The 21,576-nt window shown below is 37.4% G+C and overlaps 1 protein-coding gene across 2 annotated transcripts in view; it reads right to left on the bottom strand.

Annotated features, from left to right (window-relative positions):
• The window catches only part of grip2a (glutamate receptor interacting protein 2a), a 44,799-nt gene that overhangs the window by 3,929 nt on the left and 19,294 nt on the right, over positions 1-21,576 (bottom strand). For both annotated transcript variants that reach the window (XM_030138115.1, XM_030138114.1), the window contains exons 10-22: positions 20,578-20,703; positions 18,967-19,128; positions 14,904-15,090; positions 11,597-11,742; positions 11,416-11,496; positions 11,011-11,074; positions 10,234-10,379; positions 9,443-9,587; positions 8,072-8,211; positions 7,797-7,979; positions 5,382-5,541; positions 4,529-4,643; positions 3,965-4,189 (exon numbers count right to left, since the gene is read on the bottom strand). In XM_030138115.1, coding sequence (XP_029993975.1) covers positions 3,965-4,189; positions 4,529-4,643; positions 5,382-5,541; positions 7,797-7,979; positions 8,072-8,211; positions 9,443-9,587; positions 10,234-10,379; positions 11,011-11,074; positions 11,416-11,496; positions 11,597-11,742; positions 14,904-15,090; positions 18,967-19,128; positions 20,578-20,703 — 1,880 coding nt within the window. The remainder of the gene's footprint in view (positions 1-3,964; positions 4,190-4,528; positions 4,644-5,381; positions 5,542-7,796; positions 7,980-8,071; positions 8,212-9,442; positions 9,588-10,233; positions 10,380-11,010; positions 11,075-11,415; positions 11,497-11,596; positions 11,743-14,903; positions 15,091-18,966; positions 19,129-20,577; positions 20,704-21,576) is intronic.

Consider the following 21,576-nt stretch of genomic DNA (forward strand, 5'->3'; position numbering starts at 1 on the left):
TAGTTCAGGGAGCATGAGACTTCTTTTTGCTCATGGATTGGCCAGTATAGAGTCTAGACCTGAACTCCTATTGAGAGTCTTTAGGACAGGGGTGTCAAACTCATTTTGGTTCAGGGGCCATATTTAGCCCAATTTGATCTCAAGCGGGCCAGACCAGTAAAATAATGACTTAACCTATAAATAACGACAAATCCAAGTTTTTCTTTTTGTTTTAGTACAAAAAACCCCCAATTAAATTATGAAAATATTTACATTTTACAAAAAAGATGTGAATAACCTGAAAAAAAAGAAATTTCATTTGAAAAATTAGTACAATTTTAACAATATTATGCCTCAATTTATTATTTATACATGTACATTACACACAGTGTTACATAAACATTTGGTAACAGGCAGAATATTGCTAAAATTTTGGAGTTTGGAACTAAAATTTGAACAGTTTCTACAATACTCCATCTCTTATTATTAACACAACTCCAGATCACAGTGGATCCATAAACGCACAAAACATTTAGTAACAGGCAGAATATTGTTAAAATTGCACATTTCAGGTTGTTCATCTTTGTTTTTATTTATGTATTTATTTGCATTTTATTGTGAAAGAATAGTTTTGTAAATGTAAATATTTTCACAGTGTAATCTTATTTTTCTCACTTAAATTTTTTCCACATAATTTTTCACAAAGAAAATTTGTCGTTGTCATTATTTATGGGTTATTGTGTTGTTATTTTTACTTGAGATCACATTGGTCTGTATGTGGAACCTGAACCAAAATGATTTGGACAACCTTGACTGTTCAGGTTCAGTTTTGCACTTCCTGAGGGCCAGAATGGAACCTTTGGTGGGCCAGATTTGGCCCCCGGGCCGCATGTTTGACGCCTGTGCTTTAGGACATGCAATAATGCGGAGGTGTGTGCATGTGCCTTTTTTTTTGGCCAAGCAGTGTAAACAAGTCTTTGTATTTGTATTTTTTCAGGGATGTTTCTTCTTCTTCAGTTAAACAGACATCATGGTATATCATAGATGATTGTCTTGGAATGTATCCGGTATTGCAGAATCATAGTATTATGATAATGTACCATCATTTTTTCGGTATTGTGATAACCTTGTAAAGTGAGTTACTCTGAGATTTGCACCTCTGATATCCACCAACAAATTAAGTAAGAAAAGGAAGATTTTCAACCTGGTGCTGAAACATGAAGGATTATCTAAAATAATTTAAATATCTAAGTGTTGTATTTCACATGAGTTGCACTGGTTTGGACCGGATTATGACGCATTGTATAGATGTGCACTACTTGTTTTATACTAAACATTTACAGTGTGCACAGACACCGTGTCATTAGTTTCTTTTTTGCTTCAGGGTGATGACAAGGTCAGCACTTTTCACCATAATCAAACAACAAATATAAAGGTAGAACTTCAGACGTCGCGCCAAGATGACTTTCCATGATACAAAGTAAGTTGTGTCAACTGAAAACATTTAGGATTTCCACACTGCATGATGCACTGTGTTTTTAGTGGCCTGGTTAACCCCATTATGACACGCAAAAAAAAAGAACGAAAAAAAAAAAAAGAGGTGTACAGATTAGACGTCAAGGGAAGTACATAGGCCCAGTGTGGGGTCACAGCATGGGAAGGCAGAAACAGACACACCCCAGCACCTGCTCACATAAAGCTGCATAATGAATGTTGTAGTGTGTTTTGTTATGCACACACTGCAAGTCCTGACTGGCCGGGTTTCCACTGAGTCCAGTCAGAGGAGGCTTCCAGCTATGAACTTAATGATGGGAAGAATCTCTAAGGGAACCACTGTTTTTCCCAGGTTCATCAAACTGTGAATGCAACCAGAACATTATCACAGTGTCAATACAGTTTTGGCCACGCTTTATGCTAAGGTACACAATTTAACCAGTACCTAGCTGTGGGTCTATATTATAACCCATGAATGGGTTAGTGAAGTGTTATTAGTGCTTGCATATACACAGTTGGGTCTATAAGTATTTGGACAGTGACATACATTTTGTAATTTTACCTCTGTGCACCCCCACCCCCCCACCCCCCCAACAGTGGATCTGAAATGAAGCGGTCAAGATGTGATTGATGTGTGGACTTCTAGTTTTAATGTAGGAGGTTTAACTAAATTTTTGCACTAAGCATTTAGGAATTACAACCATTTTAAATAAAGTCCCTCCATTTTCAGAGTCACACAAATACACCCAAATTTTAGGCCACGGATATAAAGATTTATTTATTTATTTTCCAGAAACTGACAAAAGGCTAAGATACTGTTAAAGGGGTCATATCTTACTAAACCCACTTTTATTAGTCTTTGGTACATCTGTTTGTGTATTTGGACCCTAATAGTTCAAAATGTTTGAATTAGAACCCTCCAGGTGCTGCAAAGCTATCTTTATATTCATTTTGGCAAAAATTTAGTGGACTTCTACAATCCATTTTAATTCCATTCCTTCGTAATTTGTTACGTCTCTAACTAGTTATGTCATGACATTTGCACATATAATGCCAAGACTTCTGACGAACATTTCTCTGAGTACAATATAATTGTTTGTCAGCAGCAGCGGTTGTAGTCCATACTGAAAATATGTCCATACTTCAAGCCAGTTACCTAAAATATTCAGTTGTTGGTTGAATGGGAAAGAGCAGCACGGTCAACAACCTGGAGGGGGTGGGGCATGAAATGTTTCATTTGCATTTAAAGGGCCAGCGCTAAGAACGACCTTTCTGGTGTCATTACTCAGAAATAAGGTTGAAGATGGACCTGTGGAGTTGAATTAATGAGGAATTCAGACCCAAGCATAGCATTTACAGTTTATGTAGACCACAGGGAAATGTTTAAAAATGCATAATTCCATTTTAAAAAAGCAAAATATCATTCCTTTAAGAATATCTGACTGAATGATACTGAAAATGGGTATTAGAGGAAAATATTTCTGTGCAGTCCAAAAATCTGTCTTATCATAATATGTAAAATAACTTTGCAGTTTTCAGATCATACTCTACTGCATGTCAACACCTGGCAACTTGCTAATAAATGTTTACACATGGGCAAATTTAGGTTCATCTTGACTATATTTGGCAATATGGAGTGCAAAACTATACAATTTAACCCATAAAGACCCAAACATCCATCATCGACCAAAACCCATCAAACTGATTTAAACTGTTTAATACATGTTGATCCATTAATCTGATCAATCCATGTAAATGATTGGTGTAAAATGCAGTTTGTCATCTTTTCATGGCCGTCAGATATGACCCATTTGGATGTTCAGAGGCTCAGTAGTTACCATGGAAACACTGTCATCTTCTACAACATTAATTCACCGGTAAAACCCATGGAGTTGGATCAATGCAAGTGGGTGGAGAGACTTGGTTTATGTTCAGTTAAGGATATATTTTACTAAAAAAGTCACTTTTTCCTCACTCTTCTCTACTTTTGATAGGATAACTGTCAACTTTAATCTAAGCTTTTATGAACATTTTCATGGTCAGTGAATTAAATACAGGAAAATCTCTGACTTATACTGATAAAATGCAAAATACAGGGGATAATATTATAATAAATGGTGATAAATCACAAGGTTGGATATAGAGAAATTTCATTTGGGAACTGGCACAAAAGTAAGGCTGGGTCTTTATGGGTTGAATGCAGCAAAAATCTGTGGCGTTTCATCATTTTATTAAAACATAGCAATGAACAATAATAAAGTAGCTGTGTTTTACATGTTGACCTTTCTCTAGTTAATGGTCTCGGAGTTGTAGAAAACAGCCATGCAAAATAAAACATCAAAATGTCCTTGATAATGATTAATCAAGAGTCAACATGCTACTAATATGTATGTTAATAAGCAAGTGATTAATGAATAATATGTGCGCTTTAACATCAGATTTCATCAACTGTTTTATTGCGTGTATGTGGAACAACTGTTCTCTTAACTACCTTGTGCAGTTCAAGGGCAGTCGGGGACAGACTATCGGTGGTGTCCCCTTTAGACCTGGACAGTTCATCTCTAGCACCGGTTGACATGTTCAGGTTGCTGTTGATCTTAGACTCGACATGGATTCTCTCCTTCTTGATGGGACTAATTTCAGACTGAAACATGGAGTCTTCATTGGTTTTACTCTCCTCTAGATACAGACTAAGGGCGCTACCTGTCATGGATGCCTGTGAGTGGACAAAATACAGAGATTAGCGTGTATGTAAAAATAAAACATCCACGTGGTAAACAAAAGCACACACGTATACAGAGTAATCTCTCATGCAGTGTACACAGATCCTGATTAGAGGCCAAGACAATGCCTCTCTCGGTCAGTATGGCAGGTGCCCGGCCTGCCTTGTCAGATTTAATAACAGATTACACACTCTAGTGATTATCATAATGCTTCATCTGGCGTGGTCATTTAGGCTGACACGGCGTATGAATACATGAGTAGGACAAAGCAGATGGCAGGAAAGGAAACAGGAACGGGAGGGAGGTGGATGATGACACACCGGCTTACTTACCTCCAGTTCCCTGAGAATCTCTGACTGGCCACAGGTCTCAAGGTCCTGCAGAGCCTGGGACCAGAAGCTGTCCTCCTGGTTCAGGGTACCATGGCAACGAGGGGGACTGACGAATCTATGACAACGCAGGAACCAGAACATGAGAGCGGCCCTGCTTGTCTTGAGGCTGGTGCCGCGTGTAAAAGCAGCATGGGAAATGTGGTTTTTTTGGGCTGCACGATGGGAAGTCCTTTTAAAAACTTCTCAGGACCACAATGAGGGTGACTGTATTTTCTGAGGCTTAATGCCGAGTAGTCCACTAGATTAGATAAAATTCAATTTTAGAAAAGCAATGTCACCCCAAAAAAGAAAAAAAAGAAGAAAGAATTGAAATAATGTGACACAAAAGTTCAAGAAAAAAAGAGACAGATAAGGCTGGCTGTATCCTTGTGCCCTTTAGGTGCCTTCTGAGGAAATGTTCTGGATGTGGGCGGGGGTGGGGGTGACGGAAAAAGATGTATCTGTGTGAAACAGCAAAGAGCTCGTGGGCAGTTAGTAAAGCAGATGAGAAAGAGAATACCTGAGAAAGAAGAAAAAAAAGGACAGTTTGGAAAAGCACAAAACATGAAAGCACACAACACAAAATGAAAAGAAGACTATTCAGATTGTGCAGTTTGCTTCTGATAAAAAAAAAAAGAAGAGGGAAATTAAAGAAAAAATAGAAGCTTGTTCAAACGCAGAATGCTAAAAAATCAAAGACACGACACTTAACAACAGGGATAGCATAAAAAACAAAAAAAAAAACAAACAAAAAAAAAACCCACTGACCAACAAGAGGCTGACAGGAAGGAAACTGCAGCCAGCAGGCACTTACCCAGGAATCTTGTCCCACTCATCTTCGGTGAATCTTCCGTCATAGAGCGCTGTGTGGTGGGACAGACCCACAGAGCTGGAGCTGGTCTGGCTCCTGTGTTGGGTGCGCCTCCAGTCATTTGGATTGAACAAGATATCAGATGCTTTGTGAAGATATGTCGCTGAAAAAACAAGAAGATTATACACATCGTAAAAAAAAAAAAAAAATAGGACCAAGGGTCCAGTAGTCCAATGGCATGTTTAAAGACATAAATTTGACATTCATTTGACCTTTCAAGGTCACAGCACCAAATGAAAGCCCATATGTGACATCCTATCTATTGCCACTAGTAATTATATTAATATCTTAGAAGTGTTTTGCAGTTATACCACTGTGAAATTTTTTCCATTATAAACCAGTGGAGATTTGTAAAATTCAGAAATCAATATTTCCCAATTCTTTGAATAAACTTGGCAGACCTTACCCCAAAGATGTTCCACAACAAATGTCAAGTCATTCTGACTGACCGTTTCAGAGAAGAAGATTGTTGAAAAATTGTTTATGGATGCCAACTGATACCAATAGTCCATTGGACTAGAAAGGGAGGATTTCAAGAAAGTAAACAAAGCTGTGTTTCTGGAAAATATCATCGCATTTTTACCCTTAAAGATCCTAACACATCTACTGATCTAAAATATTTAATAACTGTTGAACCAATCATCAACACATGCAAATAATTGAGGTAAACTGCAATTTGTCATCTTTCCAGTACCTTCAGATGGATTATACGGAAACATCATCTTCTGCAACATTGAGTCACCAATAAAACACTTGTAGTTTGACAAATGGCAGTGGTTGTAGACACATGTTTTTATGTAGAATTAATGATATATTTTGCTAAAAAAGTCAGTTCAGTTTTCTCTGTTTTGATAAAAATAACCTTTGAGTTTATGAAGCTTTTATGAACATCTAGATGGTCCGTTGAAGAAAACCAAAAAATTGCAAAATGCAGAGGAAAATATTATAATAAATGGTAAAAAATCACTTGGTCAAGGTTAAATGTAGGACATCAGCATAAAAAATAGCTCTGGGTCTTTTATAGGTTAAGCGTCCAGTGTGTAAGATCTGCAGGAATTTCACAGCATCTAACAATGGAAATGGAATATAATGTTATGTTTTATTTTCTTTAATGCATTAATCAGCTGAAAAAAGTACTAATGTGTTTTTGTTGCCAAACCATTTATATTTACACAGTCCTTTGTGTTTCTGTAAGAGCTCAGAATGGATTTCCTGTTCTTTCTGTTTTATTTCAGGTTGCATCTGGTGATGAAATGCATTACCATCACTACCATTATATCTGAATGTCAGTTAATATCCTTTTAACTAAAAAGCTCAGAGTGGATTAAACACTGACTATAATGAGGGTGTTTTTTGTGCCACTGTGGGAGAAGGAGAGGGAGAGTATTCAGATGGTTGTTGGGTCACTGATGGATGTCAGTATTACACATTGAGTCTGCCGAACATACGGCTATCTTTGTCTGAGCAAGATATTTTAAATATTAAACTAGATTAACCGATAAGTTAAACCCTGGCTTGCATAACATCCCAGCAGAGGAACAAGAGGCTTCTTTATTCTGAGAAACTTGCACAACTTCTCAATTTAAGATACATTATGTTAATCTTAAATGATGCTGCTTGAACTAAGGATAACTTCCTGAAAATTTCAAATTCTTTTTATCTTTTTCTTTTTATAAATCTTATTTTCTACAGTTTTTACCTTCTGCCCTCACTGCAGGGTATTATCAGTTTGCCGTCCATCCGTCTGTCCGTCAGTATGTGTAAAAACGTTGGTGTGGACTGAAGGCCGAGGGTTTTCAAGTGCGAGCATGTTATGTTTTTTTAATATAGTAAAGGACAATTTGTTTATCCCCTTGCGTTTTTTGTATAATAAACACCATTTAACAGTATTTAAGAATATATAGCTTCTATTTCAGTTTTTCAGTGTCAGTGTGAAACTTTAATTTGCCTCATTTTAAACCTTAAGACACTAAAATTTTTAATCTTAGTTGATTCAACTTCTGCATGAGCTAGAGTTTGTTTGGTTTTAATATAAATATTCTAATAATTTTATTATTATTATATTTTTATTATTTTATAACACAAATAACCATTTACTGCTTTTCTTGATTTCTTTTCTAGATTTGGATTTTATTGTTTACATAGCACCACTGTTTCTTGTAGGTTTTGGCATCACTGTAATTGAGACAATATTCTTCCTCAATATAATCTGAGACTAAACAAAGATTGGATGGATGGGTGGATGGATGGGTGGATGGATGGATGGATAAAAGAAAGATTGGAGTGAAATATATACAGTATATATAAAACATTTTTAAAAAAAGGCTACATTTCAGCACTGAGTATCATTGACCTCACCTTGGCTGCTGTAGCCTGCGTCGAACCCTGAGCCATCCCAGGAGCTCATGGCAGAGTCTATACTGGGCACAGTGGCGGAGTAGACCTCAGAGTGTTTACTGGTCTTTTGAGAGTCTGTCAGTTCATCCTCTGTGTCACTTAGAAAAGCAGCTTCTCTGTCCAGTCGCTGGCGGACATCTGATTCTGGGAATATGATGAAAGTTAAATCAGGGGAACACAGAAATGCACTTCCTGTAATTTTTAACATTGCTTTCTCAGAATAGATGCCAACGTACGGTCGGTTTGTTTCTTGATCTTGAGGGTGACAGACTCCCCGGCCATCTGCAGGAGGTGGATGGCCTCGCTCAGTGGTTTTCCTTTTAGGCTGACCCCATTAATGGCCAGGACACGGTCCCCTATATGGATGGCCCCAGTCCTGAAGGGTTAAAAGAGCAGAGAAGGAGACTGAGATGACTGAATATACCAGACAGTGCCTCCTTGGTGGCCTCAGCCATCGGTCAGGCCAAGAAAACTGTCAGGCTGCCAGTGCGCCGACAGACAGAAACAAAGAGGCTGGTTGTTAGAGAAAAGGACGAGACAGCCATTGTTTACTTGTCTCGTTTATTTGAAAAAACAAAAGGTTTCCATAGAGGGCACCTAAAAACTATGCAGCTTGAGCCTCGTGCACTGGCTGTAACGATGGGAAGTGAGTGGCTGAATGTGATGCTGCCACACAATTAAATAATGACAAAAAGTCACTGTAAACTGTAATAGCAACAGCAAAATGTTACATTCAATGACATTCATTCCTCAGACTTTTGGTGATCACTAAGGGTTACGTCCTGTCATGTGCTACTGTGTAAAAAGTTTAATATGTTGAATAAAACATCCATTCGTTTGTTGGATCATAGGCTTCATTCATTTGGCAGAAAGTGCACAAGGTTTTGAGCAATGGTTTTGATTAAGTCTCTTGTTTCCAGATCTGGCACAGATCTGCCAGTTAAATCAATGCTATTGTTGGTGATATAGAAATGACAAACCCTCACTACACGAGTCACATTTGGCATCATCTATAATTATAAGAACAGCAATTTTGTACAGAAATTTATTGCAGATGGCTTCCAGTCACATTAACACATCTGGATTAGCAAGTTTAAGGACATACATGTACTTTGATGACTTATAGTGAAAATGTAAAGTGTTCGAGTGCAAAAGTGATTAAATACTTAGAAAAAGAGATCAAATTTATCTTAAAAATTGAGTATTTTTCCCCCAGAATGTAGACTTTTCCTTCCTTCCATCCATCCATCCATCCATCCATCCTTTTTATTGGAAGTTCCCTGAGATGAAAATTTACCCACTCTGACTGAAAATTCAACAATATATTCCTTTAGAAATGAGAACAGGGCTCTGTTGTTAGGTATTCTACTTCTGAAACAGTGACAGTAGTTACTGTTGAATATTGGATGACACAGCCTGGGTCACATTCATTTCTTTAGGACTTCGTTTTCATGGCCTTATTGTGTTTTTCAGGAGGTCAGGTAAGTCATCTGTAGCCTATTTCAGAAATGGCCTTCCCATAATGACTATGAGAGTCAGCACCTTCTCAAATAACTGTTTTGACCCCGATCTGTACTTCCTTCACCTCTCCAGTGGCCTCGTCTCACCTCTCTGCCAGTCCTTTCTTGGTGAGGCCGGAAATGACGATCGGGTCAAAGGGCTCCTCTGTGCCAGAAATTGTGATGCCCAGTGGGCCGTTATATCTCTTCAGTTCAACTGTGTAGATTATAGAGCCTGACAGTTCCAGCTCATCTATAGCACAAACAGACAGAGAATATAAAGAAAAAAATACATATGATGATGCAATAGGTATTAAGACTCATTGTGCTGTTTTAACCCTCAAACACCTAAACAGCTGCAGGTGACAAAAAGCTTCTACTGATAAAAAATGTTTAATATGTTTTGAACCATTAATTCTATCAATACATGTATATAATTCAGGTAAAAAAAAAAAAACAGTTTCTCAGCTTTTCATCATCATCAGATATGACCCGTTTGGACGTTCAGAGGTTCTGTAGTGAACGTGAAAACACCAACATCGTCAGCAACTTTGATTCATCATTAAAACCCATGTAGTTTAACATATGACTACTTGTTTTTTTGTGTTCAGTTAAGGACATATTTAGCTGCAAAACAAAAAAAACTGTCTTCATTTTTCTTCAAATTTATTCTGGTCTTTTATGAACAATTAAATAGTAATTAAATTAAATACAGAAAAATACTTGATCTTGACTGAAAACTGCAAAATGTGGAGGTTAATATTATAGTAAATGGTGATGAAACACTAAGAAAAGGTTAAATGTAGGGGGGAAAAAAATATATCAGTCTTCATCCCTGGTCTTTAAGGGTTAAAGGGGATATAGCTCATGTCAGGTTATGTTTCAGGTGCTTCATGTACCGATATTGTCCTCATCCTTCTGGATTCGGAGTTTGACCATGTCCTCGGCCTGCTGCAGGACGTGCATGGCATCCTCCATGGTGCAGTTCTCCAGACGGACGCTGTCGATGGCCAGCAGCCTGTCTCCCGGCTCCAGAGTGCCTGTTCTAGCGGGCACAAGAAGAAGCGGATCACAACTATTTACTGGGACCTAACGGGAGCTGCTCCTGACTAACCGTGAGAATCTTATTAGCCTGGTGTCCTGTTGGGATCGTTGGGGGTGACCGTAACCTCACCCTCAACCTAAATCAACACTGAGCCCTTCTCAAATGTAGCTGTCCCACTGATCTAGTTTTGATGTAGTCCAATCCAATTATGTTTGTATTACACAGTGGATTCACAAAACACTTTTCAATTTAGTCAGTATTAATCCATCACACACATCGAGAAAACCTACTGCGCATCAAACTATAGACCTATTCAAATAACTTCCCCCTTAAGTCATCTCCACATGACTGAAAAGCAGAAATGAAAGCCACAGGCTGTTTGCGGTTGCTGCTGACTGTTCCCAGTTGCAAAATGTTCCACTTCAGGCAAAGAGAAAAATAATAGCTCTTATTATACCACAATGTTAATATCTTTTATATACACACTTGCTCTCTCTCTCTCTATCTTTTTTTTTTTCTTCATTTTTTTTATTTGGTCCTTCTCACCATACCCTCTCCCCTTCAATTTACAGGCATTTAGTCACTTTAAAAAGCTGTAATGCTGATAAAACTGTTCAATAATAGGACATACCTGTGTGCTATGCTTCCTTTTTTGATGTCAGAGATGATGAGGGGCTTTCCAGGTTTCTTACTAGCTGAAAAATAAAAACAACGTGGTGTTATTTTCAAAGAACTGGGAAAAAACTTCAATTTGTTTTATGTTAAATCATGAGTGTTTAAACTTTGCTTTGTTTACTGATTTTCATTTATTTGTTTGTGCTTCTTGTGAGCTTGTTAGAGCAGAAAAAAACTATTGATGATTTCTGATGTGAGTCCTGTATTATTTTGAAGTAATGAGCCTATGTGCCTGCATGGTTTTGCACACTTCAGTTTTATGGATCACCGAACATTGATTCAAACAAGATTTATGCAGGGCTGTATGTGACTGTTGAACAACACTGCCCCCTGCTGGACATCCTGTTGACAACCAACCCACCGCTGATGGTGATGCCCAGCTCCACTCCTCTCCTCTTGGGCAGTTTAACATGGAAAGTGCCGCTGCTGGGAACCACCGACTCTGGTGTACAGTTCAAATAAAGACAAATATAATGAGAAAGGCATTGTGGATGGTTCAGAAATGCACAATGGGAAGTCTATGATGTGATATGATGTGTTACCTGCAACATCAAACTCAACCTCCACTGTGACCTTATTGGATAGAGCAGAGTCTCTGAGCAGCTGATGGGCTTCCTCTAAAGTACCATCTTCAGTCGGGATCCCATTAATGGACAAAAGTCTGTCCCCAACTTGCAGAAGTCCACACCTTTACACAGAAAAACAAAGGTAAAATCATTTTATAGAAGGAAAAAGGACAAAGGAAAATGATTTTGGCTACTGTGAAGTAAGAGGATAAAAAAATATTATCTAGTTCAGGAGTGTCAAATATATGGTCTGTGGCCCAAAATCTTCCTGTTGAATGTTCCACTTTGGCCCGTGAGATGAATATGCCAAGTGTGAAATTTACACTGAAGATATTAACAGTCAAGGGTGTGAAAATTATTTTAGTTCCAAACTCCAAACTTTTATCAATATTATGTCTGTATTGTGCCTTTGTGGATCTCATCTGCACTGCAAATGTAGAAATGATTAGTTGAAGTATAATATAATTAAAATTGCGCTTATTTCTCTTAAGAAATTTCAGGTTTTTCCAGGTTATTCACAATTTTTGTAAAAGGATAGTTTGGAAATGTAAACATAATTTACTTAATTCCACATTTCAATTTCCTTCTTTTTTGTTTTTTTTACTAAAACAAAAATTTGGAGTTCTCATTATTTATAGGTCATTATGTTATTATTTTACTGGTTCACTTGAGATCAGATTGGGCTGTGGGTGGCCCCTAAACTAAAATGAGTATGACACCCCTCATCCAATCTGCATTTTTTAAAATCAAATCATTTAATCTTTCATTGTATTAAAATAATCTCTCAGAGGTCAGATGTTTTCAGATTAGTAAATTTGTTAAACAAACAGTCAAAACTCAAAAGTACTTATTTATACATAGTACAATAAAAGGATAAAATTAGCAATTCATGAATCTTAGAAGCTGGACATAGCAGTTGTTTTCATTCTTGGATCACTGTTGTTGATTTCCTTGATTAACATGTAATATTCAGTTTGTTTAAGTCCATACAAGCATAAGACAGTTTCAGATTTCTGCTCTATGGTGAAACAATGATGACAAATAACATAGTCGTCACCTTCTTTAGCACCTACATAGGCTGAATATTTAAAATACCATTTGTAAAAGGTCATTTCACACCCAGAGGTGTGACATGTATACAATGGAAACTAACCTCATTTGAACTTGGAAATTAAATCACACACGGTAGAAAAAGGAAAAAAAAAACAAAACATGCATCATACATTTATTCAGACCCCCAATAGTGAGGGCAGCCACAGACGCACTGTCAACTAATATTAATTCACTAACCACTGCTGCTCATTAACCTTGTGTGGAGGCTGAGACACCAACATCACAGTGGGATGTTATATTTGAGTCACTCCTGTCCAAATGCTGCTGGACTAATCGTATTACAAGACCCAGGGGACATAACCCTGTGCTTCTGGCGCAGACACCATCATTAATCTTGCAGGACAAGGACAGATACTACACACTCACTTCTATGTTAATTAGACTGTATCATGTAGTCGGGATCAATACACCACATGGCAAAAATAGGGGACATTTAACGATTTGCAACAACACTGCTTGCATCAATTCTTTGTGGTTACAACATGATAAATCTACTAGCAGTGTAGGAAAAGTTAATTTTTTTTAAAGCATTGAAGTAAAAGTTTCAGCTCTTTCTTCCTTTTATACAACTATGTACTTTTCTTTACATTAACCTGATGACTCATAATGAAAGAAAACTGTACGTTGCCCATTTTGAAAATTTTTCAAGTAAAATGTTAAGACTTCACATTTTGAGAAGCATAAGCTGTCATCTAAATGTGCAGAATGATGCAACCTTTGAAAGTCTAGTTACGCAACAAGTGCACGGGCAGAAATATGTGACAAATACGTGACCTGAATGTGAGCCACAGTAAAGTGAAGCTGATTTTTGGGAACTGAAGGGGCTTATGAAGCATCCGTTCCAAAACACTGGTTCGCAGGAGATTTTATTTGGGTCGCTAAATAGCAATGATAGTTCTGAATGTTCATACCATCATTTTAGAAACTAGATGTAATGGTGTAGAGAATAGGAATGGTTTTAGAATGAGCAATGTATACCAGGATACGATGTTAAAACTGGGAATGTACAATATTGGTTTTTGTGACTAATTACATCTTAAACTACATTGTATAAATTCATCGTAACCTGTCCTCAGACTGCAGGTGGAAATTGACAGTATTGCTAAAACTTGGCACGAGCATCTTTCCTGGTTTTTAAATTACTATATTATAGTATGTCCCTGAATTAAATAAATAGAATGCATTCTGTTTATTTTAGAGGAGAGGAAAGAGCCCATCACCTCACTGCCTAAGTTATAGGCTACATGTTTTCAATAACATGCATGAAATAAAGCTGAGATTCCTTCAAAATGTATTATTTACCTATTCAAGGTTGAATAAGGTGATGTCAAAACGGCAGGAAAAATGGTCAGGGGTGATTGCAATGGAATAAAAGGTTTTTAAAATGTGTTTCCACAAAAAGGTTTGAAGAAAAACTCAACTTTGAGTGAGGATGAAACAGATTTTGAGAAACATAATCTAATTATAAGATAAAACATGACTTTTTTGATCCTACTGTAAGGAAACTGAAGTGTTTAAAGCAGCAAAGCACAGAAAACGAAGTGCAGAGGACAGAAATATTACAGAAAAAATTAAAATAATTTCAGTTTTAAACAAGTAAAAGAAAGAATTTAAGAATTTCAAGGTCAAAATATAGTGTTTATGATTATAATTGTGTGACAGTAGGTTAAACACATTGTATTTGTTAACACTTGTGACTTGAATGCTGATCAGGTCACATTTTATGACCAATTCATGCAAAAAAGGAAACAGGACATTTCTTTCTTTTGTTTCTGCTGTAAATGGCTCATATTCTGTCTGGTTACACATACATCTGCCCATACAAGTGTGTTAAATCCAGCTGGTGATAAAGACAATGTCACATGATAAAAATGCAAGAGGGTAAGTATGTGTGGAGTTGAGGTTAGTCTTCCAAAAGGTCATAAATGAACTAGAGAGGTTGTTTTTTTCTGCAAATTAACCTTGTGATTAAGGCTTGGTAATGACTGGAACAACTGCCACTCTGACGCTCGTGCCTTCAGAAGAGATACTCAATGAGACATCAGGCTAAAATTAGCTTTTTCACATGTGACGTTTCATTGCCAAGCCGAATGATTAACGCCAGGCCCCCAAGTTCAAGGTGACTCCCTTTATGATATTTGTTTACTTGTTAGGTGTCTCAGTGTGTTACCTCTCAGCTGGGCTGTCGGGCTCAATAAAGCGGATGACTGGGGGAGCAGAAAGGGTTTCAGTGGCAAAGACACCCCCCTGCAGCTGGATCCCAAAACCTGTGAGTGGATCCCCCCTCAGGACGACCTCGCTTGTTTCCACATGAAAGACTTGCCCCCCTGGGCCGACAGAACTGGACGCCAGAGATACTAAGGGGGCGGGGGAGGGGGGAGCACATCAGAGGGAGATATTAGCAGAGAAGTGGCAGATAAATGGAGCAAGAGAGGGATTGTGGGAAAAAGCACAGGAAGAAAAGGAGAAGCGACATGCACCCACAGAAACAACAGAGGGACGGAAAAGGGAGTGAGTCACTGATCAGAGTTTACGTCAGTCATGTTTAAGTCAGTGATCAGTCAAATCTGTTCACACAGTGAGGGGGCGACAGAAGAGGAAAAGGTGTGTTTACACAGAACTGCACACAGGAACAAGGATACATGTACAGTACAATATATCACTGATGTGTTTTTGTCATTTTAGCTCTTACAAAAAGTATTTAAATGTAAAGAATGAGGATGAAAATCTGGGATCACATCGCAATGTTTTTATCTCTATTTTTTTAAATTGTGAGAAGAGTGCATTTTATTCAATTACAGGACTGCCTTGGTGGATGTACACACTTCTGGTTCTTTTTATGATATTTAACATGTTTCTATTTTATTTTTAATTTTATATTTAGGAACACATTTAGTGAGAGACTGATACCACCCAAATGCACCACTGAACGACACAGGAAATCCTTCTCCCTGAGGCCATCAGACTATTAAATTTACCCACATAATTTATATAACACAACATTTTTGCACACTTATTTATGTATTTTTTTTAATTATCACATTGATGTCTGGTACATATTGTGCAAATTGCTGTTCTAATTGTGTTTTAATTGAGTGTTTTAACATGTATATATATTTTTTTATTGTACTGCTAATTTCTTTCCTGCTACTTTTTATTATATTGGAATGGAGTGACTGTAACACACAAAATCCCCCCCTAAGGTTAATAAAGTAATTAACTAGAAGCACTCAGAGAGCGCAGACCTCCGCCAAGGCAGATCAGTGCCCCGGATTTGGATGGAAATTTCAGGAAATGTTGATACTGGCACAAGGAACAAATGATTAAATTTTGGTGGTGATCGGGGGGGTGTGTGTGATCTGCCTTGGCAAAGGTCTGCGCTGTCTTTTCTAGGAAAGCACTCGTTGAGCACAGACCTTCGCCAGGGCAGATCACACGCACCCCCCCGATCACCACCAAAATTTTATCATTTGTTCCTTGTGCCAGTATCAACATTTCCTGAAATTTTCATCCAAATCCGTTCATAACTTTTTGAGTTATCTTGCACACAAACAGACAGACAGACAGACAAACCAACGCCAACAAAAACATAACCTCCTTGGTGGAAGTAATAAAGATTCTGCTTTCAGTTCACAGCAATTACCCCAAAACATGACTTCCTAGTAGGTATTACACAAGAGTTTTGTCACAAAGTGTTGTTAAAGAGCACTGAAACTAAAATGTGCTGTTTGCAATAGTATTCTGACATTTCCTCTTTGACAAGAAATTCAGTTAGATACATGAATAATTCTAGAAAGTAATACTAGCAGGTGTAAGTGTTATTTTTAGAGGTGGGGAAATGAAATGTAGGTGTGTTTGAGCATCTCTAAGAAGAGTGTGAATTCACCAGTGTTCAGTGTCATGTGTGGATTAGTAGTAGTGAGAGTGGATTTTTAAAGGTGATATGATACTGATTATTCATTTATTTATTTATTCTGATATTTTAAACAGAGAAAGACTGATTGAAGACCAATTAATCATAATTGCCTGTGAAACAAATTCAGTACTGCTGAAAATATAATAAAATAGTGGATAACTGAGCAGTAGAGTCTAATGTGTTTCACTGGTAAGTCCAGAATTAAATGACAAATTAACATTAAAAAAAAATCTAGCAAGTTGTGAAATTTTATTTTTGATCTATTATTTTCCTATTAAAGTCAAAAATTAAGAAGCCACATCAGTGGTTGGTCTCTATCATTGTAAAATGTCCTATCAGTGCCTGGTGTTGCAGTAAAGACAAGTCATGATCAAGTTACACAAGTCGGTCATTATGGCAATTTTTGTTTCACAGAAGGTTGTGTAAGGAAGGAAAGAAAAGAATATGACTGAACTGGTACAATACAGCCAAACCATAACACTGAAACAACTATAACCTTTGATGCCACCTTTGTGTGAAGATCCAGACCCAAAATGGGCTGTGGAGTTGTTTTCATAGGGTCACCAATTGAGAGAAGAAAATATATAGCGATAACATGACATGTGAAGTTATGTTCCTACACAAAACAGAAGTAGAGTGACCTCTGGAAGAGTTTTAAATGTAAACCCTAGAAAGGAGGAGAGATCTCAGCTGCAAAAAATGTCAGGAGAGGAATATGATGACAATGTAACAGGATAAAAGGATGTATAGATGTACAGGACAAAAAGAAGGCAAGAGATGTGAAGGATTACATAAGACGATTTTAAGAGGGAGTGCTTTAACTGTGGAAGAGTCAATAAAAATGGAGATTTATATATTAATTCTAGTGCTGTCAAACGATAAAATGTTTTAATCAGATTAATCCCAGGGTTGCTGAGGATTAATTTCAATTAATCATGATTAAATATCATTAATTTTTAATCTATATTAATTGCGTTTCATTTTGCATGAGAAAACAGACTCAAGAAAGAAGGGAATATATATGCACTTAACGTGTTTATGAAACATCTTCAACAGTTTCAACAAAACAACTATAAACAACTGTTCCGTCTTGGGGTTTTTTTGTAACTCATATTTCCATCCAGAGGGCCAACATGCTGTTTAGCCTCTTCCATCTTTATTGGTTGGTTCTGCTGCCTGTCACAACTGGATCAACTGCCCATTTGCACATGCCTAACGGTAACTCTGCTGGGACAAACTGACCCAAATGCGTTGCCAGAGATGTGCAGAGTCATTCTGCACTGCAGATGGGTTAATTGCATTAAAATTTTTAATCAGATTAATCATGATGATGGATTAATCCACATTAATGCATTAATTTTAACAGCTCTAATTAATTCATGATGTATGCATGAAGTTTGAGTCCAAACAAGACACCAAATTTCTCTTTTTAGGGTGAATAAATATGAGAAGTATTTCTGTAATGTGATTAAAAATTTTTCGAAAAAGTTATTGTTATTGGTTGCATTTTAACCAGAAATTTTACATCAAATTACATCAATGATGCTGAAATGTAATGATATCCACAATGCAAATGTGGTTGATGCTGATGGGAGACTTTCTAAAAGTGGTTATGAGGTCAGTCTCAAGGTCAAGACCAATCTAGAAATTCCCAACTAATAACAGCTTTATTTACAGCAATAAATCACTTACAGATGGTTTATAGTTCATTAGTTGGAGCAGCTCATAATGTAATGTATTGTTTGACCTCTGACCCCCATGAGCACAACAAATAACATTTAATAACATTAAAGTGCACAGCCAAGGGATTATTTAATAATAATAAATTACATGTCAAAGAAATAGCTAATATTTGCTGCCGACAGTGAAAAATATTTTAGTCCTTCATTTATTACCTATTAACTCTTAGATCTGTGACCCGATATTAATGATTTTAGATTTTAGTATAATTAACCAGTCATTTCTAAAATGGCAAATGTTATTTTAATGAGTGACCTAGAAGTGAAGCTTAAGGCTTTATTAAAGGATATATTAATGGCTATGTATTGTGGAGAGATGGGCTACTATTAGCTTGTTCTAAGATTTGTTAACAAGTGGGGAAATAAAGGATGAAATGGCCAAGATACAGAAAAATAATCCTTTAAGTAACAGTTATTTGTTGCAGTTTTAGGCGCTGAGATATGAAACCCACTTCGTTTCATCTTAACTGTACAGAGATGGAAGTGCAGATCTACACAAAGTTAAAAGAAAATATAAATGCATTTGTACGTTGGAATAAAGCCAGAAAAACACAGAGGAAAGAGGACGTTTGTCATACATGAGCTCTTGTGGTCTTTCTTCCTGTTCCTCCTCCTGCCCGTTGAGCTGCGGGGGCTGGTGGGGGCGACTGGAGGAACGGGGCAGGGCAGCGTGTTGCTGCCCTGACTGCTGAAGCCTGAAGTGGCTGTGGAGGAAGGGGAGAAGCCACCACTCACCAGAGCTGAAAGGAGACATAGCACTTCAAGAGCCTGGCACAGTAAACAGCAGAACCAAATCCACAAAACCAGGGCTGTTAAAACTCATTTTAGTATGACCAGTAAAATAATAACATAATAACCTATAAATAATGCCAACTCCAAACTTTTCTCCATGTTTTAGAGTGAAAAAAGTAAAATTACCAAAACACTATCCTTTTAAAAAAGGGAATAACAGGAAAGAACCATGAACAATTTCACATTTCTTAAGAAAAATAAGTGAAATTTTTTACAAATATTAAGTCTCAGCTCAGACACATAAAAAACACATACGTAAGTAAAACACTCATTCACACATGTGCATTACAACTTACAGATCACAGTGGATCTACAAAGACACAAAACATTTAGTGTAAAAATTCCACTTCTCTTAAGACATTTGTGGTTGTTCCATTTGTTGAGTTTATTCAAGGTTTTTTTGTAAAGGATAGTTTGTAAATGTAAGCATTTTTATGTAATTATTATACTTTTGTTTTTACACTAAAACAAAGAGGAAAAATTGTCATTATTTATAGGTTATTATGATAGTATTTTACTGGTCCAACCCAATTGAGATCACATTGGGCTATACGTGGCCCCTGAACTAAAATGAGTTTGACCCTTGACTGTTAACCCATAAAGACCCAGTGCTACTTTTGTGGCAGTTCCCATATGAATTTCTCTCCCTATTTAACCTCTCATAAGTTATTTATCAACATTTATTGTAATATTATCCTTTGTATTTTGCATTTTTCCCACGAAAGTCAGGTATTTTCCCATATTTACATCACAGATCAAGTAGATGATTCATAAAATCTCAAATTAAAGTTCACTGTCATAATATCAGAAACTGAGAAAAATTAACAAAATGTGACTTTTTCAACAAAATATAACATTAACTGAACATAACTGCAGTGTGTCCATCCACTGCCACTGATCCAACTCCATGGGTTTAACTGGTGAATCCATGTTGTAGAAGATGACGGTGTTTCCACATTCACTACGGAGCCTCTGAACGTCCAAATGGGTCATATCTGATGACCACGGAACAATGACAAACTGTATCTTACACCAATTATTTACATGGATTGACAGGATTAGTGGATCAACAGGTTTTAAACAGTTTAGGTCAGTAGATGGTATTGGTCGCTGGTGGCTGTTTGGGTCTTTAGGGGTTAATGGGTCACTAATTCATCCCTCTGGCCACATAGTACGCTTTGGTGGGCCAGATTAGCCCGCGGACCATATGTTTGACACCCCTGCACAAGATGCTTCACTGACAGATTATCAATGTGTGTGCAACAAAAGGAAAACATGAAACAAAATGAAGACAAGTGGAATAAATCTTGTGGAAATAAACTTTTCACACGTGCTGGAGAAAAGGCTCCTGCTATGGTGTCTAGCCAGCAGCAGTGCTGTCACTTGTGATAACTTACATTTGCAGTGGTCCTGCTGGTTGTGTGGGTGGCTGGGGCTGCTCCATGTCTTGCTGTGGCTGGCATGTGGGGGATGACAGTAGTTGGTGCTTTGGTCCCAGTGATGGTTGCTCTTCTGCACTTTTACTGCAGCATTAAGGAAGCAAACATATCCATTAACTCAAGCAGCTCTACCCCTCTGTTGTGCACGTTTCTAAATTCTACCCATGAAATCACACTTTCATCCCAATGTCTAAATTTGTAGCACACCACGCAGTGCCTGGAGGAGAATCCAGAGCACAGTAATTGATAGTTAATGTCTTTGTCACGGTACACTAGATTAAGTGCTGTGGTTTAATGTATTTTGATGAGAATCTGAAAATCAGTTAGACACACAACAGTGAATGGGAGCAAATGCAGGATCTTACTTTTATTTGCAAGCTTCCAAAAGGCCGAATGCAAAGTGGAGACCATTTTTAAAATCTGATTTTCAAAGGAAGTCACAGGGGTAAAAACAGCGTGAGTAAGCTGTCTGCTAGGCATGATGAATCAGGACGTGACAGAGGCTGTTTGCAGACATGCAGCTTGATAGGGATTGGCCACACCTGGACACTTGATTGGTGATGATGCAAGAACACTGTCGCTGCATCTGATTGGTGGATGGTTTGCTCTACATGCGTTAACAGTTAAATGTTTAGTCCCCATGAAATGGAGAGTGCACACGTATCATTGATTTTACACATCCTTTCTTTATCTATAAACCATTCACAGAGAAACATTGACCCACTGCATGAGACACACATGAATAATTAGCTTCCTTTTATGATACATATAGCTAGATTTGTCACTGAATGTTACATGTGACAGTAATCCCTGGTGTTTCATTTCTAGGGGGTCTAATCTTCTAACAACTTACTCACATGGATGAAGGATTTGCTGGAAAACATGGATGACTAAGTCTAACCCAGCAGCGCATGGGACGCTCGCCATTTTCAGGCAACCTGGTTAAAAGGAACTAAT

Source organism: Sphaeramia orbicularis, chromosome 7, assembly GCF_902148855.1.
Source record: "Sphaeramia orbicularis chromosome 7, fSphaOr1.1, whole genome shotgun sequence".
Classification (NCBI taxonomy): domain Eukaryota; kingdom Metazoa; phylum Chordata; class Actinopteri; order Kurtiformes; family Apogonidae; genus Sphaeramia; species Sphaeramia orbicularis.